We start from the raw sequence: 27,645 nt of genomic DNA on the forward strand, positions 1-27,645 counted from the left end.
GTCTTTTGAGCTGGATGAGGGGAGAATGGGCTGACCACACATATTCCCCAACTCTAACTGAAACGTTCATTGCACTGTATGTGAATAAAGGCTTTCAATGTACAGTGGGACAAAGATTGGAAAGTACAATGGGGGCACCTTTACTGAACAGCCATTCGCGGGCGAGCAGAGTTCAAAGAACCTACTGGAAAGAGTGTGCACAATACTGTTTCAAGCATGGATATTTGTCCACTTCAATTTTAGAGCTGAAATACAAGTTCCCAGGAAGATTTTCATACTTTGGTCTTGGTGGATACATTGAAAATGCAATGTGAAGAATCCCTACAGCACTGTGAATCAATTTTCACATCACTTTCGATGAAAGTTTTCAGAATGACCAGCAATTTTTCACTTTGTAAAAAACCTTTTGCTGTTGTGGAGCAAGGAATTTACCATAACTCTTATTCATAAGCGTACCTTTTTCCCACCCTCGACTGAAAAATATCAAATACTGAGCAAAATAGCAGGAAATTCCTCTTTGAAAAATCTCATAAAGAAATTTTAATATTTAATAGAAGCTCTTTCAGTGGTTGTACACATAAGGGATATTACAAGTATGAGCTGGAGTGACCAAAATAATGTTTTTTGTGTTCAGATTTGAATTTCATTCAAAGTTAGTAGTCTGTGGTGGGGTTTTTTTCGTCCTTTGGCTGCATGCAGTTTAGTAGAGGATTCTTTATTTGAGATTTGTCACTGGAATACGGATAATCTTTTCATTTACCTATACAGTGCTCCTTAACTCACGATAAATTCAACATTGTCTGGCTTGCAATTTGGGCTATCTTGCTTTGGTGACAGTAGCTTTAAACTGCGCGCTTTTTGCTGCCTTGAAACTGAATGTTGTATCCATAACCAAATTATTAGCTCAGGTTTTTTTTATTTATCCGGATATTTTACAGAAAATATGGTAAAAGAAAAAGACATGGGGCGATATCTTACATTATCCGGATTTAAATGAAAATGTTAGAATGACATACAATCATATGTGTTATCTGAGCCTCTAGGACCGTCCTTGTCAGTTATGAAGGTCATCTGGCATTACCTACTGTAACTCCAGATGCTCTGTACCGTTCTATTGGCTGTCCGCAAGGTTGAGGGTGTCATTTGACCTCACACAGGCATCCTAATATTGCCGGCCTGCATCTAGCAAGACCTGTTATCCTGCAGCAAAAGAGATATTTGTAATTAATGAATCAAACGACTACAGAAAGATGAGTGAAACATCTTTGAGACAGTTGCAAAAACACCAGTACATCAAAAATAATTAAAGGCAGCTATGATTCAGAGTGAGTCACTCTTGTTGCAGGTTGAGTCAACTACATTTCAGTTAACCATTAGGTACACAGTGAAGGACAAGTGTGCATTTAGCTCTGAGACAGTTCGTGAATCATGAATAAACAATCATGAATGAACATATTCTGTAGAACGATCGCTGACTAGATATGGTTGAATTTGGTGAGACAGAAAGTCTCATTTCCCATTTTCTAAGTGCTTTAAACTATGTGGAATGTGTTTGTTTTTCCATACACACCCAACTTTCACTTCAACAAATTTTCAGCCTTAAAATGTTAGTCAAAAATATGATAATAATCATAATATTAATACAAATTTTGCCTCCCTGACCACAAATAGGGTGATTTCCTTGAGTAAATGCACTATTACCAAATTATGTAATGCATAACGAACAAGTGTTTTATAAATTGTATGTTTTAAGGGGTATTTTCCCCGTCAGGGATCAGACTGAATGTATGCTATTTTGGTCCACTAGAGGCAATACGTGCAATTTATGAGCTCAGTCGTTTTCATTCATCCCCATCCCATGAATGAAAATAAACTGCTACGCACGCGGACTATTTCCTGCTTCGTTTAAACTGAAACACCTCTAATATGGGAAGAAACGAAACCCCCCGTATTTGTAATACCGATCACACCGTTTCCCCATTTTAATTTTCTTATACAAAAAAAAAACCCCAATGGAAGGTTTCTGAAATACAATCAAATCCCAGCCACATGCGACAGTAGTCGACTAACAAATGCCCCTCGCAGAATCAGCGAAAAACCACCCAGAGGGGTGTTGTAGACGTCCAAATGAGCTCTCTGATGGGAGAGGATCTATTCAAATAACCTCTTGCAAATATGTTTTAGACTAAATTTCATGTTGGCAGTCTTGTTTATTTTTCTATGTTACATTAGCCACCTAAACGATTGCGCTAAATCATTTTTAACATACTAAATTTAACACGCCCCCCCGAATAGTATGTAAAGTGGTTCAGCCCGCGAGGTTACCGGAAGTTGTTTCAGCTGCCATGTTTGGTTGCTTTGTTGTAGGCTTCTACTTGGTTTCCTACAGAATTAGTAAGTGTGGAAATGGAGCCGAGCTGGAGTACGTTTCTTTTTCAAGTAAGTTGACTCATTGGGAGGGAAACTGGGATCGCTCGTAAAACAACCTCGAAAACGTAAGCGCAGTATATTTTAGCGGTAAAAGCAGTTTTTCAACGAGTAATGCCAGTATCAAGTAACCAAGCAAAACAATGGTATATGAATCCAGGCTTCCAGCTGTGAGGCTTGGGAATGACGCTAGAACAAAAAATCAATTCTCCCCAACGAGCGGTTGAAAAATATGGCTTGTTTTTCTATGATAAAGAAAACTTAGACAATGAATGTTGAATAACTCGACAGCGTTCGTGTTTTTTCAAAGTTTGTTTAGCCAAGTCGAAGCTAGCAAAACATGCGGGATCATTTGAAGTAAGGCTGGAGACGCCACTGCACCGTTACAATCGAGACAGACCTGTTTTTTTCCTTCCCTGTGATTGAGGGCTTTGATCGGACGCCGTAGCATAATGAGATGTAACGCCGAGGAGGTTTTCTTTGTGGCGAGGATAATGCCACAGATAATTTAGATTTTTAAGTAATCCGTCTTTGTACGGTTGAATAAGTGTATACTTAGGTTATCAGCTGCTGAGATTTACTAACGGCGATTCTCAAGTCCGCGGTGAACTTTCCGCTTGCCTCAGCCGGCTCGGCAGTAACTAGCCAAGTTAGCTAACGATGTTGAGGCTCCGTTTACCAAACTCGCTGGGTAATTTAGCTTAATTTGGGCGAGGCTGCCGCACTGAGCTTGCAAAACTAAACGTTACACGACCCGGTAACAAGCCCCGTAAAGCTCTCTTGTTTATTAACTCGCTATTTATTCTGGGAGACCGCGGTGGAAAGGAATTCAAACTATGCACACAACATCAGCTAACACTAGCAACCGAGGGAGCACATTTGAAATTAGCAACGACATTACGCAATTTATAAGTCCATTTTGAGCCAGAAAGTGAGTGCCGCTGTGGAGTGATATCTGCCACGGTTTAGTGGTTTTCACCGTGTACTAAGATGGAAGTCCATTGTTCAGTGAAATGAATGAAATGTTTGATTCCCATGGCCTTACTTCGGCTCAAAAAATCAAGCCTAGTGTGGAGAGGGAGTATTGGAGATGATTAAATGTTTTGCCGCGGATTCTATTGTTTGATTTTTAATGCTGGTTTCTTTCCGTTTTTGGTCAATATGTGAACCCTTAACCCAAGTCTTGTGATCTCGGGTGTATTTCCAAGTCTTAAGAAGATTTTCTTTCCCCCCCCTCCATGTATTATCTATGAAGTTATGCCTCAGTATGACCTAGTGAGTCTGGAAAACTCCTCATGGTGGAAAACTTCCTGAATGAACTGCAGCAGTTCAGTAAAACTTCCCATGCACCAAAAAATTGCTTTTTTGGAATTTGATTCATTTTTAGAAAGTGGTCAGATCTACATCCTCGTATGTTCACGACGGAGAGTTGCAGCCTGCTAAGTTCATTTTACTGCAACTTCAGATGGGTGACTGTAATTGAGAGCAGGGTCAGGTATAGATCATGAGTTCACGCTGGCAGTCCCTTGCCAATGCCAGCCAGTATGTGTATTTACTACTCTGTATAGTATACAGAGAAACATGTTTACTTTGTACCACTTACCATCTGCTGCAATAATAAACTAATTAACTAAATAGGTTAATAAAAATGTGTCAAACAGCTGCTGAGAGGGATTACTGGTGTGATATAGCAGAGCGGACTTATAGATTAAAGTCATCGTACTTGTGTGTCATCATTCCCGGGCTACTGGAGCTGAATTCATGGAAGAAGCAGTCAAGAGGATGTTGAGTTTGTATTAGTGCCACAGGGAAGCATGAGCAAAAATATGTTTGAGAACGTCTTTTTTCTCTCTGTGGATAAAGGTCTTGCTGCGCAGGCCAAAATTAACATTACTCATCCAACGTTAACACTAGGTCTGCTGAGTTTTAAGCAAGCAGGAGTTGCAAATTGTATGAATAATGCACCGTGGGATGTTTTACTCGTATTTATAATAAAGTTAAGTTATCACAAGTGAGAGGGTGCGTCACCTTTTTTTGTGATATTTGTAACATTTTGTTCAGCTGTCAGAGACTGACCGCTTACTCGCATCTTTAAGCACAGTTTTTTTTTTGTATGAAAAAGGCAGCTGGACAGTGTGGCTTGTTGTGGAGTATCTGGCATCTAGCCAGACGCCCTGCATGTATTATGTACCTCGCACTGTTACTGTGTCAATCTCATGTAAATCTGTGTGCTGTTAGCATTCGGCCGCTTGACGTAAGGAGGGCAATATTTCGTTTAACTACCACCGTGCTGTGCAGCATTTTTAGTTTTAAAGTTCTCCACTCTGTAGCCATTTTATAGATGGGTACCTTATTTAGAGGTGTAGATTTAAAGATGATGATTTACATATTCTTGTTTAAATTCTTTGTCAGGCTTTTTAGATTATCTATATTGTTGTGTAAATGAGCTTGAATATTACCATAATGGCAGCTGTATCGCCTCCTATTTTTGATAAATCTGCAATATATTAAAAATCCAATATCTGCTTGAGCCCTGGTGAATCATGTTGTTAAACCAGTTTGAATCTGGATGCGCAGTGATAGACCAATAATTCTGTAGGGATAAAGAAAGAAACAGGAAAACACTGAAGAGTGCCCCAAAGTGAAAAAGTCATATTGCACTCCTTATGTGCCTTAAACTCCATTCTGACTTCCCCAGGAGACTGCAATAGCCTCTCAAACGCTGTATAAATTGTATTATAATAACAGAAAAATGTTGGGTTTTTTTTGTTTTTTAAGTGCTGCTAATTCATTCATTCCGGAGGGGTCTGGCCAATTTTAATGCATTTGGCTGACAAGTTCCCAAATGTCTAAAAGAGAATGATGTTCAACAGGTGGACACGTTACACTGAAAATATTAACGGTTTGAAAGATTGACTCATGTTAAACTAATAATCTTGCCTTTACAAGGAGACATGCGCCATAGCTATAATTCAAAGAAAGCTGTTAGGGGTGCACCTGGCATTTGGAGGCCATTTTGTTGACTTGTTGGTATAGGTCTGTTTCTTAATCCAGTCAACAACTGGACAAATTACATATTAGATATTCACATTCAGTGCAGTTTAAATTACATTTGAAATTGAATTAATAGATTTTTTTTTTCCCACAGGGGGCAGAAACACATTAAGTCAAGCTTTAATGACAGCCAAGTAATGACTTGCGTGATAGCAAACACTTGCACTTCAGGCGGACATGAAGCAACATTATCAATTATTGACAAAGTCCAATGTTTTAGCTCTGTTTTGTTCTTTACTAACACCTGAATATAACTAGACTGCTAGATGCTCGCCAACTAGCCATTAACTGTTCCTGTCTGCCATTTGGTGCTGAGCAGGTAGCTTTACCATGGGGTTTTATCAGTGCTTGTTTTGCTGGAAATGGCTGCATCCTGACAAACAACCTCTGTTTGAAAGTAATTTGATTCTGTTTATATAAATATATTAATGGATCGTGCTTGAGCAATAGTCAGAAACTTTAGGTTTAAGTTCCTGTGCCAGAGGTTGTTGCAACATTTTCTCACTTGCCCAATCCCTTTGCAAAATTAGAATATATAAATAATAGGCTTAATAGTACCAGTAGGAAATGTTTCATCAGTTTCATATGTTGTACTGCTCATTCATGTTCTGAGTTTTTACCGAAGACCTTTTTTGAGGTAGACATTGTGACTTGTCATAGCAGGAAGAGCCTAGCTGAAACAAATTTTGCAATAATGGCTCAAATGTGTCCCTGTGAGCCAGCATGCACAATACCATGGCCCCAAAACTAGCTCATCTAAAAGGAATGCAGTGATTTCTAATGTAATAATTACACATGTACTTTTCCTGCTATAAACAAGCCAAAATATCTGCTGTGAAAAATGTGTATTATCTTTCTGAATTGTAGTAATAATCATCTTTTGGGCAAACAAAAGCTGATAACTATGGAATGTTGGTGAACATTACTGCATAGCACAGATTCAAATTATAGACAACTTTAGGGGTCTAAACAGTATTTTACGTCACTGTTACAACGATTACTCGCCAGGTGTTCTCATCACTATTTGTGTTAGTAACTGCAATGGTTATGTTGGCAGAGGGTGAACTTTGCTGTGATGCCAAAAATCATAGATCAGCCTGTGTCATATGTATGCATGCTTCACTATAGATGTACTGTATGTCAGATATCGGGTTTCTATTTTAAATGCTAGTTCATTCTTGATCAGTTACCTTCCATCTGAATGTTTTTTCGCGCATAGTACCTCCTTCTAAAGTCCCGGTTGTGGCCACTTTTAAGAAATGTTTGCAGTTTTCTTGAATCAAGAGAGCTCTTTGTGCTCTCACGTGATACACGTTTCATAGATTTTAAACTGTGTTTAATCTCACAGCTGTTTGGCATCTACTCTTTGTTCCTGACAGGACTGTTTGCTATGGGATGTTGTAATAAATGGCATCACTTTTAAAGGTTTTGGCTCATTGATTTCAGTGTTATGGGGAGACAGATGACGTGGGTAGAAATGGCTTATATCATCCTCTTGCATGATGCAGTCCAACCCCAGGCTAAAGAATTAATATATCAAAACCTCCACAAACATTTCGCTCACTACTAGCAGAACTGAAATACCTCTCCTTGCAACCGACAGCAGCATCAAACATTGCACTGAATTGCTGCAGTATTTGTTTAGCTTTACAGGCTGTGAAAAAAATCCACAAGGATTACAAACATTACAGAAGTGATGTTTTGTAAGGACTCGTGTCAACTCAGCAAAGGCCCTGAGTAGCAGCCAGATTTCAGAACTTGTAAACAACCTAGAACAAACTCATAAAATAGGGGAGAGAAAACATATCCCTGAAAAAACAAATAATATATTTATAAGTAGAAAGTATGCCTCAGCATTATTTCCCCGCCTACCCTTCGTTTTTATGTTACCAATTATTGTTTTGTTTAGTAAAAACAGGGATTTTTTTTTTGCAAGCAGCTGTAAAGTGTGACACAAAAGATTTCAGAGACAGTGCATAATCTGACTCAGACCATGAGCTCAATTCAAGTCTACAGTGGCCCGTGGAGCCATCAGGACACTCCCTCCATTTTGATGTTATTTATGAGGGAGCAGCCCCAGTTGTCAGAGCGCATTTGTGTCAAAATGGTCAGAGCTGCATGAAGGCACAGCAGCTTACAGGCCCTGCACCTCTGTGTAGAGGCAGGCCGTCTGCAGCGGCTGTGTCTGCTGCTCACAAGCTTCACAAAGAGGGTTCCCGGCTGGTACCCCCCTCTGCCCCCCCACCCCTGGTGTGCCAGCGGACTGGCATGATGATGACTAATCCTGGAAGGTGGCAAGTGTGAGCAGGTGCTTAGACAAATGGATGGGTGGGCTTTGGTGGCATTCTCCACGAGTTCCCAGGTCCCATTGCATATGAGGGAATGACGGCTAGTTTAGTTGAGTAGTGTGTGGATAAACAATGTCCCTGTCTCATGAATAGATGAGCCAAATCAATGAAGATGAGCATACAAAGATCCCCCGCTGAGGCATCACTGCTCAGATTTGTGTCTCTCACAATAGGCTAGATGACATAAGGAGGACATTGTGTGGTTCATTTTTCTTTTCTCTCCACTGCCTCCTATTTTGCAACTCCTTTCTTGGCTGGCCTTCTTCGATGGATGATTGAACCTCAAAGGGAAGGGTCAAGCATTTCACCTTGCCCTTTCTTGCTGGTGGCTGACAACATAGTTGTCTTGACTGTGTCCGTTTACCGAAACAGCAGTGTTAACGAGATGCACTTTTTATGTCGGATGTTGAAAAAAATGCGATTTTAAAAAAGATGACTACAGTTACCCCCAGACTTAAACAGACGTATTGAATTCAAGTATTTTTTCCTTACAGGCTTCTGCAGTTCTGCAGGGAAGTTTGAATTAATAGAAACTAATGATTTACCAAAAACACTCATCCTTGCCAATTCTGTGTCTGCATTCCCTGATAAATTTCAATGGATGTAGGCAGGTTAGTCCTGAGGTTAACGGGAATCTAAGGAATTTCATAATGGGGGTAAGCAACTCGTTAAAAACTGATCTGACCTGTGTCCAAATGAAGGTTAAGCCTAATTTCTAACCTTAAAATTTAAGTAATCTAAGCTGACAAACGCCAATCTTTATCAATAGCTGCTCCGCAATAAAAGCCATAATTATTTTTGCTGCTTTTACTTTTAGGTGACTGCGTAGGAAGTGTTAAATTTGAAGGCAGCTACAAGAGCCATGTCTTCTCACTGAGCTCTGTAGCTGAGCTAATGGGTTGCTCTTCAGTGCACTGGTCTCTGCCGTGCCTCTAATTTGGTATGCTTGCTTTGCAGTCACATGATGAATCAGCACCGTCATGATGGGATCGTTTTTCATTCAGTATATTTGGATTCTTTTGCATTAGTGGCACGCTGCATGCTCCAGTGCCCATTTTGTATTCTGTAAGATCTCCCTTATCCTTGTTGTTTTCATGGATTTGTAATTCTGATGCAGGCATTGGGAAGTTGAAACGACACAGTAGGGAATTATTATTGTTTTGAGTTGGGCTTGACCAGTTATCAGATAAGTTATATTTGGATATTTGGCATTTTTCCATTATCAGAATCTGTTTTTTAATAAGATTGCAGGTAGAATAAATTAATTTAAAAAATGTGTGGAAGTAATCAAGGTTCAACATCATATTAAAACTCTATATTTTTGTGTTTGTTTCTTTAGCAGGCCAATGAAGCCCTCCACCACCAGCACCATGTGGCCCAGAACAGCCTGCTGCCACTTCTTAATGCAGGAGCTGAACCTATTGACCAAAAGCCTATCCTGCCCATCCAGATAGACCAGAAGCCCCCTTCCAGTGCCGCCGATCTCCTCAAAGACAATGTGGCCAGCGGAGGAGGTCAACGTCCGCCAGTGCCTGTCATAAAGAAGGAACACAAAGGCAAGACACCCTTCGTCTGTGGTTATTGCAACAAGGCCTTCCGCGACAGCTACCACCTGCGGCGCCATGAGTCCAGCCACACCGGCATCAAGATGGTGTCACGGCCAAAGAAGACCGCCCAGACAGCCCCCACCATGGTGCCCATGATCTCCACCATGCCGCGAGAGAACAACGGCAACCCTTCCTACATCTCCACGGTAGCAGGCATCCTCTCCACGGCAACCACTTCGGTTTCCTCCAGTATCATGACATCATCTGCAATGGGCAACCAGCCACAGCAAAACATGCCCAAGAAACCCGCCAAACCTGTCAAGAAGAACCACGGCTGTGAGATGTGCGGCAAGGCCTTCCGTGATGTCTACCACCTGAATCGCCACAAGTTGTCCCATTCAGACGAGAAGCCTTTTGAGTGCCCTATCTGCCAGCAACGCTTTAAAAGGAAGGACCGGATGACCTACCATGTTCGCTCTCATGACGGAGGAGTCCACAAGCCCTATGTTTGTTCTGTGTGTGGAAAAGGCTTTTCCAGGTAAGGATCCCATTTTAGGCTTTTCAAAATGTAGCCTTTTTGATCTAGACATCCTGCAATGTTGTGACTAATACTCAAGTGAAATATGTAGTGTTTCTAATATGGGAACAATGACTGCTTTCAGTATTTCTGCGGTTAATGCAACTGACAAGCACACACTTGTTTTGTGAACAAGCCTGTTTTTCTCTCTTAAATCTTTTAAAAGTGTCTTACAACAATGATATGTTTATTGTTCCACAACGTAGTTATTCAAAGCTCTCTAATACTGATTCTAACAGAAAATTTACTTTTTACAATATTTGAGCTATCAGTAAAATGTGGAGAAAATGCTAGAGTGACTTTTAAATGTGTAGACATATTTTCTTCATGCTGCCAGACAGACTTGTCAGAGTAAGTCAGACTGGCAAACCCTCAGCAATGAATAGCTGCTAAGTGCTAGCAACAGATTTCATGGGGAGATTATATTACCCGTTTCAAATGTCTTTCTACATTCCTTATATAGCTCTTGAGGTTGCAGAATAAGTTATGTTCCCTCCTAGACCAATTACATTAAGGTGAAAAAAGAATGGCATGCTTAGTACATCAACAGGCAATTTAAGTGGACTTAAAATGTCCTAAACTTCCACTGATATGTCACTCAGTAGTTATGAAAATACTTGGTTTTATTTGTTCAAGGCTTAGTCGGTTAATAGACACAATAGTTAATAGACTTTACTAAGTAGAATGCAGTCCCCCTCAAATCCATTGTGGAGCATGTACTGTAGCATCTGTTTCTGGTATTATTCACTGCTGTTATCCAGCTAAATCAGCTTCTTGAGACAGGTCCAGTGCAGCCCAAGACTCCCACAAACATAACTGGAAGTGTTTTCCAATGGGGGGCCAGCTGGGGATCATGACCTTGTCGCTGCACTAGCCACTGGTTTGTTTGTGATGCGTCTTTAGTGCGAGTGTCTAGGCCGGTGAATCTGAGTTAAACTCTCCCAGTGAAAAGAAAAGCAAAAACAAAAGGCTTGCAGCTCTTCTGTATGAATCAGAATTTCTGAGTGTGTCTAAGGAGGTGTTCGGTTGGTAATGGGATCAGCAGCAACACTGCACAGTGACAATAGCAAATACTTAAGTGGTGAGAAAATGGGGGACAAATGCAAAAGCAGATTGTTTTTACAACTCCTCTAGTTTATCCATAAGCTTTCAATCAACATGTTACAAGGCTATTGTAAACAGGAAGCATGCTTCTGAGATCTCATTTATTCTAATGTTAGTGTAGACGGAAAGTAATTTCACCCTCTGATGGTTGCATTGAAGGGTCAGAAAGGAAAGACTTGGCTTGTCTGCACGGAATTTAAAAATAACATAATGACAAACAAATTCTAACAAACATACCTTTTTGACTTTGTACATGGCAGTCAAAAAATTAGCTTTTGCTTTGTTTCAAGTAAGAAAAACATGCTGACTAAACTCAAGTGTAACCTTATACTTTATATTTATACTGTTTGCAATTAGAATGTTTTTTTGGCAGTGAATACAAAGGCAGGATTTATTGTAACAAAGAATGCAATCGCCAGATGCTACATTTTTTTCAGCTTTATCAGCGGCTCACTGAACAGTGTCCCTGTTGCTCGTAGCATGACTTGTATGTTTTGAGTTATTCGGTCGCACCATGATCTTATATAGAGGGGTTATTGTATAGCCATTTACTGTTCATGTAGCCTCCCAGTGGCTGTGTTTCCATATTTATAGTTGTGTAGCAGTTTGGATTTGTACTTGTACTGACCCCCCACGCCATTTTAACCACATGTTTAAACAGTCGCACATGGGAGAGCACCAGTGGTAGAGTATCAAGGGAGGGGGAGGCGTCACTTGTCACTTTGCGGTTCCCGCCAGCATGTCACAGACTCCCTTTCCCCTGGGAATTCAGTGAACCATGTAGTAATGTTCAGGTCAACACATTTACTATGTAGTGGATAAATATTTTATCTAAGAAGGTCTCTGAAGGTGGCTTCATATTTAGATTTATCAACACTTCGCTATCTTTTGATATCTATTAAGCCAGCATATCTGGTGTATGTTAGTCGGCATGCAGTGAATATTAATAACATCAGATGAGTTCTGTGCTGAAACACAACTTCAACAAAAACATCAGCAGTGTTCCCTAGTCAGCCAAGCTGTAACATTAGCACTGTGCTTTGTAGGGCAGTTTCAGGCATGCCTCCAGCACAGTGACGTGGGGTAGGGATTCATCAGCATACTGGAAAGTGAGAATGGGGACTGAATAACAGGGCACTGAGTCACTGCCACTCAGCCAGATATGTAGGCAGGCACTGTCTGGAGTCTGAGCTCCTCGTCAGTGGGACAAAAAATAAAAGAAGGAAAGAAAAAAAAAAACCTGATTCCGGTTCATGGCACTACTGAGAAGACTCCACTTGACTCCTCTAGTTTAAAAAAAATCCAGCAGCATGAAACTTCTTTCCGGTTTGGGAGCAGCTGCCAGCGCTGTAACCCTTACTCACTCCATTATGGCACTTCTAACATGATTCAGCTCACAACTTCAGTAGAACTAACAAGCTGACCGACGAGGATCAGTGCCAAGAAGAATTTGTGAAAGCTGGAGTTTCAGTGTAAAGGTCAAGAAGCAAAGAACAGTTTTTTTTTTTTTTTTTTTCTCAACCGCTGATATGCAGTGAACAGCAAATTATACAGAAGAACGCTGAGAGATGTGTTGTCATCATGTTTTTTGTTATTTTTAACTTTCAGTCATACACAGTTTTTCTTTGTATAAGCGCTTACTTTAGGGACACTATGAGTATCTTAATTATAAAAGGTAACATTGTGTGGATAAAAGTTTGTTTAGTTGTTTAAGTATCACCTGTTATTGCTAGGGATTTGTCATTTTAATACATACAAGGTTTCATGTGAAAGAATTAAGCAAATGTTGGTGATCAAACTTAAGTTAGAGAGCAAGAAGTAATGTGCATTTATATTTCCAATCATTCAGAACCAGGGTTGTGACTGATTCCTCACATGTTTTCCATCACTGTCAACATGCTTTTAATATTTTATTAAAATTCTTAACCGTTAGATATACAATAATGATATCCTCAGAGAGAGATGTTGCGCAAACTCGGTCTAGTATTTTCTTGGAAACTACCAACTAAATTCCTGGAAATTCTCAGTAACATTCTCTTCATATTTCTGTAAGTAATGCCAAGGCTGCAGGAAATAAACTGTACTAGTGTAGTGAAATGCTTAACTATCAGTAAACAAGTGGAACATGTACAAAATTGCCATCTTGGTGTGGTGCGTTTTTGAAACTAGGTCAAACTAATTCATGCTTGATTGATCATGGAGAATTGACCGCTACTGACTGAAATTTTAGGGATTTTTTTTGTGTGTGTGTGCTCATCCCCTCATTATCAAAGCAAACAGAGCACATCCGAGCACACATTTAAATGTAAATAAAGGTTGTGCATGAGGCTTTTCTCTAAGTCTAAATATTAAATGTGTTATTGTTTTCTTTTTCAAATCTAGGCCAGACCACTTGAGCTGCCATGTGAAGCATGTGCATTCATCAGAAAGACCGTTTAAATGTCAAGTAACGGTAAGAGTCATTACTGTCGGCTCCATTATTATTATGATTATTAGTGTTGTTGTTGATGTTGTACTCCACTGACCCTTAACCCCGTCTGCAGGCCTGTACCTCTGCTTTCGCCACCAAAGACAGACTCCGTTCCCACATGATCAGACATGAAGGCAAGGTGACCTGTAGCATCTGTGGGAAGATGCTCAGTGCGGCCTACATCACCAGCCACTTGAAGACTCACGGACAGACCAACTTCAACTCCTGTAACAAAGGTTTGCCTGTCAAACAAATACCCCTAACATCACAATACTGAGGGTGTGCAGTTGAGTCAGGAAAAGATGTCCAATTCTCATAATCAGTTCTTCTTTTTACAGGCTTCTGTAACACTATCTCTCAGTGTGAGTTTTCTCTTTTGTTTTTGTTGTTTGATGTTATTACATGAATTATTTCAAGTTAAATGTGATTATATAGCGTGGAAATACCTTGTTATTATATGAAACATTTTTATAGCAATATATTTTATAATAAATAAATTATACTGTAAAATGATAAACATTTGAACAAGATTTAGAAAAGTTTCTTGTTATGACATGACAAGTTTGTATTCGCACTAATGCGAAGATATGTTGTAGTAATGTAAAAAACATATAATTTGCTATTGATCCATTCTTCTTGTTCTGGTGTGGCAGCAATAAGCTTCCGTAGTTATGAGGGTGTTGCCCTTTATTTTACCTTTTTATCTTTAATCAATAAACAAATATTTTTGAGTGACTGCAAGGACACAGTTAAATACTCTTCCTGTGTTTTCTTTCCAGATGGAAGCGATGTCTGCAACTCTGCCTCAGCTACACCTGTGACCATTTCTGCCCCCATCACCTCGGCGATGAACCGGAGCCACAACAACAACCCCGTCACCATAGCTGCCCAAATGAACATTAGCACCAACACCGTCAACATTACATCTCCAGTCAGCCTTCAGCACCCAGTCACCATCACCGGGCCTGTCAACATTGCCTCCGTCAACATCCCTGCCTCGGCGTCCATGAATATAGCCCACCCGGTCGCAATAACGACCCCAATGCCCATGAATATGGCCGGGCCGCTCAACATCGCCATGCGGCCAGTGGATAGCATGTCTTTTCTCTCCCAAGTCTTGCCTTCTTCCCCACCTTGGTAAAAAAGGAGAGAGAGCGTTGAACTGGCCAGAGAGAAAGGGAAAATGAAGTAAACCAAGAGACTCCTGTCCACATGCTTTGCACCTCAAGCCGAGCTCTTTCTCCCCCTGAACAACGTTTACTTCACCAAACCCTGAAGTGAATATTTACATGAGCTGTGCGGCCGGTAGGAGCTCCCCCAAGTCACAGCTGCGTCCCAACTAATGTAAAGAGGCTGGCACGAGATGCAGAACACTTGAGTAGAAGTCGAGTAGGATTTATCTTGAAATCAGGAGACTTAGAGTAGTCAGTTAGAATGATGAAACTGTGATTTGTACCATGACAAATGAGAGGTGAGGATCCCTCAAGCACCTTGAGGACCCCGTAGGAAAACACACCCGTGCTTTTGTAAAAGGGAGATGAGACATGGACTAAAGCAATAACTATAAATTGCTGTTTTTGATGTTTTACAAGTTCTCTCCCGAAGCCTCTGGGTGTTGCTTTGTATGTTGTTTTTTTAACTATAGCCTGCTAATCACTATCTATTTAATGTTATAGGAAATGAGTCTAGTAAAAGGGACAGCAGCTTCCACTTGCATGGAAGAATATTTTTTCACAGTGCTATAGCTTTTTTTTTCTTCTGAGATAGTAGGTATGCTCTTGAGGTACAGTGACTAACTTGTACAGTTGACATAGTAATGTATTTTTCATGTCAGCGTTTTAATTTTTGCTTTTGTCATTCGAGGGGATATCTCGACACTGTCCTCTTGACAATGAAAATATTTGTACTTTGTTTTCTATTTGTATGGAAATGCAAAGGTTTGTTTTTATTTGCCTATTTGTAGTTTATTTTTTTTCCATGAAGTCAGAATGGAATGAGTCTTGCACTGAAAGCATATCCTACATACAGGTGAGCAGCAGTATTATCAAAGATCAAATTGGAGTCTTAAGTGTTTTGGTTAGCCAGCCTGCACTTGAGGGCCATCTAGTGGCTGACCATGGAAAGGCCTGGCCTTTGTAGTGAAGCTTTTTCAGGCTGTTACTGTCATCATAATGGTGACTAATTAGTTTTGTCTGACTCTTCTGTACACTGTTTTTTTTTTTTTTTTTTTTTTTTTTTAATCATTTATCTCTCATAGCCCCTAGATGATACTAAGGACCCCTCACTCAGGAAACACCTAAAAGCCCATAACTCATGAATTTGGTTCCTTCTTAAATTGAGTATATCTACCATTTTTCTTGATTCTTGACTTCTTCATGTTCTTTTTTTAGATTTCCAAAATCATTTGGCATTAAGGTGCTAAGATTTGTCCAGCCTTCCATCAGGGACAAGAAGTCCAACAACCATTGATTTTAAACATAGCCGTCCATTTAAAACATTGTCAAGTTCAGCTCTGGCTGCACAGTTATGTAGCTGAGTTCTGAATAGGTTTGATGAAATGCAAGTTTGTGTCCATTAAAGTAATGGGACAAGAATTGATGTTGCATGATCCCAAACACTGTAGCTGTTGAACATTAAGTATTTTTAATGAATGCCATGTGATCTCAACAGTGTTGCAACTCTTCGAGTTGAGACAGTTTATACTGAAAAATGCAATATGCATGTTTGTCATTTTTCCCAAGTTTTGTTTTAAACAAAATATTAGTGTAGCTTTTTTGTTATTATGCATTTACGTAGATACACTATGATAGCCTGTTTGCCAAATTTGATACAAAAATATGTTAAACTGAACAATTCTCGTGGAATCGAACATCTCTTTATTTTTAAGGAAAACAAATAATTGGAAATTCCAGGACCCTTGTGGAAGCAGTTGAATGTATATCTTTGTACAAAACTATTTTAGTTCCAAGGATACGGTAGTTACAATAGATGTGAAAGATAAGATAACCTTTTTTATAAATCTTTTGTATTAGAACATTAACAATGGTAATTTTGTATATATGAGAGGCTAGGCTTTCTGATTAGCAGAAAGGTCAAACATTCCTACATTTTTTTTAAATGTACGTTTGTCAAATTATTACATAAACATGCGCAATGTTATGTGCCTTTTATTTGGGTTGTCTAAATAAAAGAAAACTATCAAATGTGTTCTATGTATTAAGTAATGTTCCGTATTGAGAAAGCACGGCTTCAAATAGATGAGTGTACTTACTATTCATTTCTTTGGTAGAAAATTTCCTGTGTTTCAGCTTTTATTTGGTTTATGAGCACTTACCATCCAACACAAACTTTTAAATGCCTTGGCAGGTATGCATGTTTAGTGCTTGAGTTTTACATTTTGTAAACAAACAATGAAACTAAATACATTTCAAAAAATAATAAAAAAAATAACCAGACTTACTCAGACTAATCAACTCAAGGCCATCCTTGTTTTACCACTTCCTGTTATCGAGCAATTTCCAAAACACATTGCTAATTATTGGCTGGCCTGCAGCAACTACAGTTAGACCATTTGTTAGTCAAGTGTGGAGTTTCCCTATCAGCCATTTCAGATTCTGAATGAGTATACAGTCCTTTTCCATGACATTAAGACCACATTGACCATACTTTTACTAAATTTAACCTAGTCTTACTGGTTGTGGGAAAGGCATCTTCATTTGGTTAATGTTGCAAAGCACCCACAAAATAGAACTTGGCTCTAGCTGGGTCTGAAAGTTAGCAACTAAGTAAGCTAGCTGATGAAGAAAGACAAACATCCGTTAATAAGTTCCAAATATTTGTTGTACTGAGACGACATGAGTGCTGTTGTACCATGTCTCCTGGAATATAAGTAATTACTTGCTCAAATGTTAGCCATAACAACTACATTTCAGAGGAAAATCTAATTTTTACTGTATTCCATTTATCAAACAGCTGGTGTAAACATAGGTGGTTACCACCTTTTTTGGCTTGTTGACGATTACCAAAAAAGAAAAAGACGCGTCTAATTTGAGCCCCATGTCATGTTACTTACATGCTGTCAAATTTATACTCAAAACAAATCAGGTGGCAGCATATCCCCAGAATAACAGCTAACTGCTGCTAACTGTAGCTACCATTAGCTAGTTATCTTAGTTAGCAGTGCAGCTAGCAGTTCAGACTGGGAGCTCTGGTACCAGGGGCGTCTTTGTGTTTACATAACTAGCATAGGAGCTTTGAACAGGTGTGGAGCTAGTTGGTTAGCATGCTTACTCCAGTAGAATCCCTGCAACACAATGCATTGATGCTATAATGACAAAACTGTTGTTTCGTTACGTTCTGTTGATAAATTGAGTTAATCTTGTGTTTTCAACAAAAATCTGTACATATTGCAGGTTTAAATCAGTATCGGTTACAAATACATTTTTAAAAGACTAAGTTCAGTTACAGAGAGCGAGAGAGTGCATTTAAGCTCAAAGAAAAATAAAAAAATATGTTCACATTACAATATACAGTTACACTGTCTGCGGGGCCAGACTGGGTTAATAATTCAGACCAAAAAACCAACCGCCTCCCCGGCCACACATTCAAACCAGACCAACTGTTGAACTGTGCTCGTGTTAAATTGGTCTGCTCTGTCTTCTCTGATCTCACTCATTGACAATTTGTTTTCACCCACAGAGCTGCCTCTGTCGATATTCAATTCTAAACAGCATAGCTCATGAAAATCCCTCGAGGGCAGCTGTTTCTGAGACGGCAGCGCTGCCACATCTGGTACAAACAATCATACAACATTCAGAGTCTCTTAGATCATGCAGCTTGCCCACTGCCCGGTCAAACCGCTGAAGCTCTTGTGCTGCCTGCATGTTTACTGAGTCGCAGTCAAACAGTATGGAAGCCCATAGGCAACTTTATTAAATTGATATTTAATTTGAAAATGAAAATGTAGTTCCAGGAGCATGTGTTATTGTAGGCCATTAATGTCCATTGTAGATTAACATGATACAAAGATGATTCATTGTTTTCAAAATAGATGCTTTCTTTCTAATTCACATCAACTTCTTTAAAGAGTTTCAAGGAATCAAAGTCATTTGCTGGATTCTAGATAATAATCTGTTTCAAGTTACATTGTGTAATATGGCGTCGTATATCGTGTATGCTTGATTTGAAAAGACGTTACTTACAGCCTTTATTTAAGATGGAATATTCACTCTAGCTGCTGAGCTAGTAGCATTAGCGCTCAAACTGTCTGTAGTGAGCGCATGAGCTTGACCGCACCTCAAGGGTGTCAATGATCAATTCAAATCAATTTGGGATGTCTGGGAGTTCTGAAAACCTGGATTATGCTTAACGAGTTTATGAAACCATTTTATGTTTGTTTTTCTTTTTTTTAAAATCTTAAATCCCCATCTACTTCAGTTGTTTAGGAGACCAAAAAGACACACCATCAGCATGGGGCTGAGTAGATGATGTCTAAATGTGTCAGTTTTGTGCGAGCTTATCCTTTAATGCTTTTTGCAGTACACAGTTGTCCAGCAGATGGTGTCGTCTGTGCATATTTCACTGCCCTGTGCCACTGGCGTCCTAGTTTTATCCACCCCTTGTTCCTACTGTAAGGAATAATCCAAATGGTCTCCAATGTGGGCATATTGATTTACATTCTAATGTGTGATGGCAATGAGTTTACCTACTTTGAATTTTATTTGGCCTGGATGACATTTATTCTGTGGTGTATATGCTGACTGACGCAACTGAGGCATACAGAGACACTCCAGAGAACAGTATCTGGTGGAGGATATCCTGGAGTTGACCACATATATGTCTGCAGCTTACTTTTAAGTCAAATGTGCAGAGGCAGTTGACTCTTTTGAATGTAACATCCAACTTCATGTCATATCCATCTGAAGGTATTGACAATCCTAAAGGTCAGTAAGAACAGACAGGCCGGATGCAGATCTCAAGCAATGTCTGTTTGTTTTTCTCTTGAGTGTCTAGTGGAGTTCAACAGCTAAGGCTTTGGCACGTCTCATGCTGGTACAAGACTGAAGCCCAATACTTTGGTCCCCCCCACCTCCATGTTTCCTCCACCTTTTGTTTCACAGCTGTATGTATGCAGTAAAAATAGTAAAGGTTAGAGGACTGCCTTGTCCCTTAATAGAAAAAAAAAAAAAAAACTCACTTGGCCACTCTGTAGGGTGGAGAGTTCAGCTGGAGTTCACGGGAGGCCTGCTCTGTCTGACTTCCTGTTTTCATATTAATGTAATGATATCAAACAGACAATGGGCGTGGATATATGTTCTAGATTTTTTTTTCTTTTTCCCAAAGGACTTTAAAATACATTCAAATGAAGATATTTAAGCTACTGAGCACTCCTTGGTATCTTTTTAAAACTCTGATAAAATTGAATTACTGTAAGTGTTATAAATAGGAAAGACGAATGATAACTACTTACTGCTGAACCCGTCTAATTACAAAAAAATCACTGACCGAATGGACAAAAATTTGTAATTTAACATACAAGTAAGAAAAACAAATAACAGAGATAATAACAGAGAGTAAAATAATAATATTATAATTACAATATACTGTGATACCAGCATGATGGTGCTCCTACTGCCCCACACCAAAACACCAGTTGGCATTTAATTTAGCTTTAATCACAACAGGCCTGCATGGTCAGAAATGTGCAGTTCCCCTTGAATTGCTCTGGGCCAAGGCTGCTCAAAGCAGGGCCCACGGAACGAAGTTGGGCCTCCATGAGAGTTGATTTGGCCCCGCCACACCTTTCTAACAAAAATAAATAAAGAGATGAATAAAAGTAATTACAAAAATGACTTTATGGTAATATAAATCAATGTGTATGATGTTATTTTTGTTTTGTTTGTTTGTTTTTTGGGGTAAAAATGTTTTTTAACAGTAGAATTATGAATCTTTTCTGATAATCTGAACATGGTGGGCAAACATGGTGAGTTACACTTTGTGCAGGAAGTCAGTCAATTTGGGATCCTGGTACCATTTTGCATGTAACAATACAATGCAATAGGTGTTTCCTTTTGGTGCGTTATCTACCATTAAGTTTCAGTTTTGGGCCTCCAAGGGAAAAGTTTGGGCACCCCTGCTATAGAACAGCGAACTGGGAACCTTGTTGCAGAATTTCCTACTAAATACATGAAGTTAATGGGTGAGGGTAACTAAAATGGTCTTACACTTTGACTTATGACTCGTATAGCTTTTAGGAAAAACTTAAAAATGTAGTTTTAATGTTCACTTTCATCAGTAGGATGATAAAAGGAATGTTCACCACACATATATCACATTTTAAAATTGATAAATCGGTTTAATATGAAGATCTGATTGTATTTTATGCTAAATCCATCATGTTATGACTGTTTCATGACACAGTATGAGTTTTGGAACAGACAATGTACCTTTTGATCAACTTATCGTCATACATTTGCAAAATATGGAAATTCTGCAGCTGCTGCCTCTGAAGGTAAGTGTTAGCTGACTTAGGAGACCTCTGGTGCTCTCTTAAATAATTTGGGAGCTGTGAACAAGTGCTAACACTTTAGGAACATTTGCCTACATCTATATTTGGCACTTCACCTCAATTCTAAGAATAACAGAAGAATGACATCATTTTTCAGAGTTTGACACAACAGAATTTCTACTTTGAGCTGCTTCATGCACATTATGGGCAGCATTTTTTAGGCTACTTTAATAGCACACGCAGTATGAACACATGAGCATGAGATATTTGAAGGAAAATGCAAACATTTTCCTTTTCCCATTTTTATGAATGCAGCAGAAGTTAGATAATTCAGAAAAGTATGAAGCATCTATGAAAAAATATTTAATGACGATAATCTTATTTATGTTGTTTTTTTCAGGTTTTCCTTTTTTAATTTTTAGAAAAATGAGTGCCAGACTCTGAGTTCTACTTTTCATTATATTTGTTTATCAACATAATTGTAGTCTATACTAAAACATATATATAACATAAACATATATAATTTGCACTGCAAGATATTTGTTACATGTGCACCCTGAATGTGTCGCATTGAATTATGCAATGACCAGACCTGCATCAAAATCATGTATCCAGACGGTGTAATTTCAACCTTTTTTGCAGACTATAAAGCAAAGGCTGTGACTCTATAATGATCCCATCAGGTCTCAACCTCCCCAAGACCTTAAGGGTTAGCTCCTGGAATTCCTGGCCAGCAAAGACGCTGAAGTCAGACTGTCCACAATCTAATTTAATCTGAACCCCTGAGCACCGCGCTGCATGTGCGTCTTGGCTGTCCAATAGTACAACAGTTTAAACGGCTTAAGAGACCGTCAGGCTGGGAAAGGATCACGCTGTCCTCAGCTGAGTGAGTCGTGTCAACAAGCTGTCAAGTGCCTATGACCGTTTCTCATGCCTCTTTTATTTCACAACATTGGTATTTTTTGAACTGCCTACATGATGCATGTGATTTATTACTGAACAAAGGTCAGTTATCCTTAAGTATCAGGAGGGAAATGAACTGTTGGAAAGCTGCAGCAGAAGGACATAACACAGAGTGGAGGAGGAACAAACGGTGAGACATTGAAATGTTTTTCACCGGAGATGCTGGAGTCTTTCATGAAATACATTGCACATGGGATAAGAAGTCGAGGGAATAGTGGCATCTGTTGTGCACACATTTCACCTTGTTGTTTTCTGTCAACTCAGGGGTTAAATAATCACAAAGATAATCACATTCTCACTACCAGAGTCCTTATGCCGCAGTTATGCAATCGACGATAAGCCAGACATATGGAGCGAAAGAGGTTTAAATTAATATTTCCCTTAAATTGCAAGATTTAACTTGTTCACAGACGTGGCTGTAGTGCTGTAGCAATATTATGTTTGCTGAATTAGTTGCCATCATGTTGAACAACTGAAATAAGACTCATAAACCTCACCCTTTTGGTGTTTGTACAAATTATACGGTCTGTGTTTGAAGTTAGATATCAATGCTTTCTAAGAGGTGGGCATATACAACAAATTTTTTATATTACCTTAAAGCCTTTGCTCTGATCCCACTGTTGCTACTTAGTAACTTCATTTTGAAGGCAAAGAAGTGCTGAAATTGGCACTGTGTTCTGCTGGCATGTCACCATCAAATCTGTGTTGTTAATACAGCAGGAGAGAATTTACAAAGTAGGCTACTAGACCAAGAAAAACAATTAGTTCACGGTCACGATTGAAACTTGGCTTTGTGTCTGTCTCATTCCATTGTTTGCACTGGTTTTAGACTGATTTACAGTTTCATGTTGAGTCAATTTCAGATTGTAATGTTATTTCAGTGGAATTTCTGTCATTGGTTTCGGTTTAGTTTCCATTTTAAATTGGAGGTCGACTTGCGGTACACCAAAACACCCTGACTGAGGTTTCCAATTCCTTAATTTGGTTTCTCACTCGGATCCCTATATGTTACTGTGCAGGGCTGCTATTTGGACCGGTTCATGTCTGGCCAGCATCAGATGCAGCACAATTTCTTCCACGATCAGAATCTGAGAGGAGACAGATAGACAGATGGAGAGGAGGAACACAGGGCTCCATGAGAAGTGACTCACGTCCCATTGTATAATCAGGGTATATTAAAGGAAGGAACATCACACCCTCATTGCAGCAGTGAGCCATGTGTACTGTTGCTTCATGGTTGTGGAAACCTGCACACACCTCCCACCTCCACACTTATAATATGCACCGTCCTGATATGACAGTGCATATCTGTTAAGGTACGGTACTGAAGTTGCAGCAACTTCCATCGCTGTCAGGATTTGTAACATTTCTTGATTTTTGGCTGCATGCTATTGTTTTTAGTCTGGAAATAAGACTGAGTGGGAGGAATTAAGTAATCAGTTTTAATTTGATTTAATTTGTAGTAACTCTTGAGTTTTTGGGGGAGTGTGATTGTATGCACCAAACAACAAAATAAAATGTGTACTATTAAAAGCCCAGAACCCTTTAGGTGCTGCACCCTTTCAAACATCACATCATTGTGGAAAGTGCACAGTCTGCATTTGAATGCAGACCATGTACACTCAACTACATGCAAGTGGAATGTCAACTATGTGGACTTGGACTGGTGGGATGGGATGGGAAGGGGGCTGTGCTCTGATCACAGATTGTACCTTTGATAAAATACATAAAGAACCTCATCCTACTGCTAAAATCTCTATAGTATTCCTGTCCGCCTTATGGTGCATCTCTTTTGCTCAACACAGAGTATGTACTGACAGTGCATGGAGCTGTGAGCGAGGTGAAAGGTGGTGATTATTCTTGGGGCCCAAAGCTGCTCTTGCATTGCCAGCCCTGCCTCTCCACACGACCGTGCTATTGTTGCTGTACCAGTGTAGGAGAGAGAGGAGTGTTCTGGATCCCAGAATTCCTCACAGCACCCTGTTGTTGCAGATCCTATCATATTACTTCATAGTATGTTTTTACCGTTTATTGGCAGACAGTTTGACTTGTTGCCTCAGGAATAGCGCAGGTGAAAGTAGTACATAAAATGATGACTATTCCACTTAAAGGTACAGTTCGTCCCCAAATCAAAAACTTATATTTTTCCTCTCATCTGTTGTGCTACTTAGTCATCTAGATTGGTTTGGCGTGGGTTGCCGAGGTTTGGCGATATCGCCCGTACAGATGTCTGCCTTTTTTCGAATATAATGGACTTAGATGGCATTCAGCATGTGTGGCCTATAGTGACCAAAAACATGTATTTGAAAAACTCAACACCAATGTCTCTTTACAGAAATCATGACCTTGAGCTCGAAATGATCCACAAACCTTGTTGTCAGCAGTTTTATGTAAGGACTATTTTCTGTCAAACCAACTACACCAACCAACTATATCGCTGTGCGGAAGGGACAAGAAGTTTTTGCTCCTGACAATGCAGGATGTAAGCATTAACGGCATCCTTCTCTGCTTAGCTGTAACATTAACTGGTTAGCTTAGTTAGCTAGCTTCAACGATGAGTAGTTGCATGCTTCCTTCTATGCGATGATACAGTTACTTGAGTAACTGGGTCATGATTTCTAGAAAGAGCACTTTGAGCACCACAAGTCGAGTACAATAAAGTTCCATTACATTCGAGAGGACACAAACTTGTCTACGTCTGATATCTCCAGAACTCAGCAACTCACACCAAAACGATCTAGATGGATAGTATATTAAGTATAAAAGTATATTTTGGTTTTTGGAGTGAACTGCCCCTTTAAGCCTCCCAGCAAGCCACACCAGTGCAGCGTGCACAATAGGCCTTTTTCAAAGCAGAAATTCTGACCTGTCAGGAAAAGCACAGGTGTTACCGATGACATTAACAAGGGCTCCATTCTTTTCAACTGTCCCAGGAGGCCATGACGGTATGACAGTGAGCCAGCATAAAACAGAATGCAGCAGGAATTAGTCCTACAACCCGGAAATAATTTAGCATTTTTGCTCTTCTGATTCCCTCGTCTCAAAGTCAGTGGGTTTTTTGAATGGGTTAGATGCCTGAGATAAGGCCTGTGGTTAACACAGGGTTTAGGGATTTTCATGTTTTGTTTTATGACATAAAACACATCAACGTCATTACGCTGAACACGGAAACTCATCTGGGCCTACTCACCATTTTATGAAGTGTGTACAGTAAATGCTAGTGCAGGCCATTAAAAAGTTTAATGGTGTTGCCGTGGAGGTCATGCGACTGATGTAGTTTGTTTTTAGCCTGATGTTAGCTTTTTACTTGTGGCGGTTGCATTTACACTACACTACAAAAGCAGCGTGAAGATTATCTTGCAGAACAAAAGTGTAAGGAAAAACCTTGAAACTGAAGCAGCGAAATGGAATTCAGCCTTATTATTTACACCTGTGCTTCCTTGTTGTAACATGTCAGTATGAAAATGGTGCTACATAAAGGCCCTTGTTAGCAACCGCAGTTTTCAAGACACCAAAGTGCTTTATAATTCAATTGTGGGACATTTAATGATGTTTTTTATGTCGTAGAATAAATAAATGTAAATAACTTAAGCCTGTGGTAAACGACAGACCTTATTTTAGGCTTTTAACCGAAAAAAACTAATTTAAAAAACTCAGACAGCCAACAGCCAACTGCTAACTGATGTCCAGGTTTTAGGGACTACAAATGACACCAGCAGGAGCAGCGAAATGGAACTCAGCCATATTAATTACACTCGTGCTTTCCTGTTGTAACATATCAAAATTAAAATGGTGCTATATATCAAGGCCCTTACATTTAATTCAGCCGTTATAACCGTCGTTGTTTTAGCTAACTTCCTGTCCCTGGTGCAGTTAGCAGCCCCCTCGCTCCCCTTATTATTTAAATAACCTTTAATGTCATTAATTTGCTTTTCCTGTTATTAAATCACTGGAAATCACCTTCGTAATCAGACAACTGTCCCTTTTCTTCATCTGCATGCGTGTGAGCAGGCGCATCAGAGGGTAGGGGGAGGTTGACGGGATGTAGCGTGGAGTAGTGCAGGGGTATTTTTTTTTTTTTTTTTTGTAACCCGTGTGACTTCATTTCCCACATTGCACCGCGCCCCATGATGTTCCCAACAGCTGACAGACGGTGAAAGCCTCTGCCAGAGCTGTCGGTGGAAGAGAGTAGCCTCTCGTCGGTGGTAGCATACACGGACCGAAAAACACAAGTCGCGGCATTGCTGGACTTCGGACCGCTTCGACAACCCGGGTCGCCGTCGAGCGTTTTGTTTAGATAATTTAAAAACCAAAACAACAAAAAAAAGAATAAGAAAGCAAAGAAGAGACAAACTGCTTTTTTGCATCCTGACTCTTCCAGATTGGGAGCTGAGGGGGACAATTTGCTGTCAGCTAACTTCCACAATAGGTCGCCCCGGACTGCTGCATATGTTGTGTTCGAGCTTAACAGTTTGACTCCAGCCCTTCCAGCCGTGCCCAATGCTGAGGAATGGATAGTGTGTCTGCTAAAGGTGGGAAGATGGTCGAGAGTGATGAGCAGCCGAAGAGGGATAGTGGCGGCGGCGGCGGCGGTGGCGCAGCGATGGCCGCACTACATCAATGCGAACTCATCCAGAATATGATTGAAATCTCCATCTCCAGCTTACAGGGGCTACGGACCAAATGCGCCGCGTCCAACGACCTCACACAGCAAGAAATACGCACTTTAGAGGTAAAGCAGCTTTCCCCCTGTGTATGTGTATGCGCGCGTGCGTGTGTGTGTGTGTGTGAACCGCAAAGCAGTGTAGTCAAATTGCGGAGTCATGAAGCCCAAACGCTATGTCCGCCTCACATATAGGCTGAATATTGGCTGCAAGCGAGGCGCCCTGTCCCTGAGTGTCAGTGAGCTGAGAGCACATTTTGTCGCTTCTGGGTCGATGCGTGGAGGTGAGCATGGCTCAGAAAATGATATTCAAGTGTTTGGGCTTCATTGTCTATTCAGAATATTCCCCAACAATTGAGATATCAGTGCAGCCTGGTCCAGTTATTTGTGTGACCTCTTTCTCTGGGTGGAAATATTTGGTGAGGAGCCCCTCGGATAGTTCGCAGCGCCGTGCTGTGCAGCTGAATTCAGCCTGGCCTAATGGCACACATTCAATAATCTAGATGCTGCTGCTATTAGCTATTTATGTCCTCCCCCCTCCCTTGTTCTGTTCCCTGCACAGGATTTTCGTGTGTGTGTGTGTGCACCGTGAACGAAATGTACGACGTGTACCATGTGTGTTTGTCCGCCTCCCAGCCGTGCAGGGAGAGAGGAGGTCGGTGGACTCGCTGCTTTCCTGCATCTGGATGCAGATTCAGTTCAGTCGTGTTGGGATGACTTGACATTGCTTTGCGCAAGAGCCACGGCTTTAGTAGGGCCTCAGCATGCCCCTACTATAGTATGGCAGTCATGCCCTGGTAGCATGCAGGCATCAGCAAAGGGTGCACTTAATATTTTCACCCTGCACATGATTAAAAACAACGCTCTGATAGGATTCAGATGCAGGTTTGAAAATGCAGTTTTCAGGTGACTACACAGCAATGTGTTGTTTCATATAGAGCTGCAGCGATTAATCGATTGGTTGTCGATTAATGGCCTACTATTT

At 40.1% G+C, this 27,645-nt stretch overlaps 2 protein-coding genes across 4 annotated transcripts in view; both read left to right on the forward strand.

The window, feature by feature from the left end:
- The first annotated feature begins 2,348 nt into the window (after nucleotides 1-2,348).
- Nucleotides 2,349-16,734, forward strand: vezf1a (vascular endothelial zinc finger 1a). 2 transcript variants are annotated; one of them, XM_084373978.1, is made up of 6 exons: nucleotides 2,349-2,439; nucleotides 9,169-9,914; nucleotides 13,440-13,509; nucleotides 13,601-13,763; nucleotides 13,866-13,889; nucleotides 14,307-16,734. In XM_084373978.1, the coding sequence occupies exons 1-6, from the start codon at nucleotides 2,407-2,409 to the stop codon at nucleotides 14,666-14,668; spliced, it is 1,398 nt and encodes a 465-aa protein (XP_084230104.1). In that variant the 5' UTR covers nucleotides 2,349-2,406; the 3' UTR covers nucleotides 14,669-16,734. The 2 variants fall into 2 exon arrangements, with proteins under 2 accessions (XP_084230104.1, XP_084230105.1); XM_084373979.1 differs by lacking the exon at nucleotides 13,866-13,889.
- A 9,418-nt stretch (nucleotides 16,735-26,152) lies between these two features.
- Nucleotides 26,153-27,645, forward strand: part of ksr1a (kinase suppressor of ras 1a) — a 30,234-nt gene continuing 28,741 nt past the window's right edge. For both annotated transcript variants that reach the window (XM_084374537.1, XM_084374538.1), the window contains exon 1: nucleotides 26,153-26,729. In XM_084374537.1, coding sequence (XP_084230663.1) covers nucleotides 26,508-26,729 — 222 coding nt within the window. In that variant the 5' untranslated portion in view covers nucleotides 26,153-26,507. The remainder of the gene's footprint in view (nucleotides 26,730-27,645) is intronic.

The sequence above is a fragment of the Pagrus pagrus genome (genome assembly GCF_965226575.1).
Source record: "Pagrus pagrus genome assembly, chromosome: 14".
NCBI classification, from domain to species: domain Eukaryota; kingdom Metazoa; phylum Chordata; class Actinopteri; order Spariformes; family Sparidae; genus Pagrus; species Pagrus pagrus.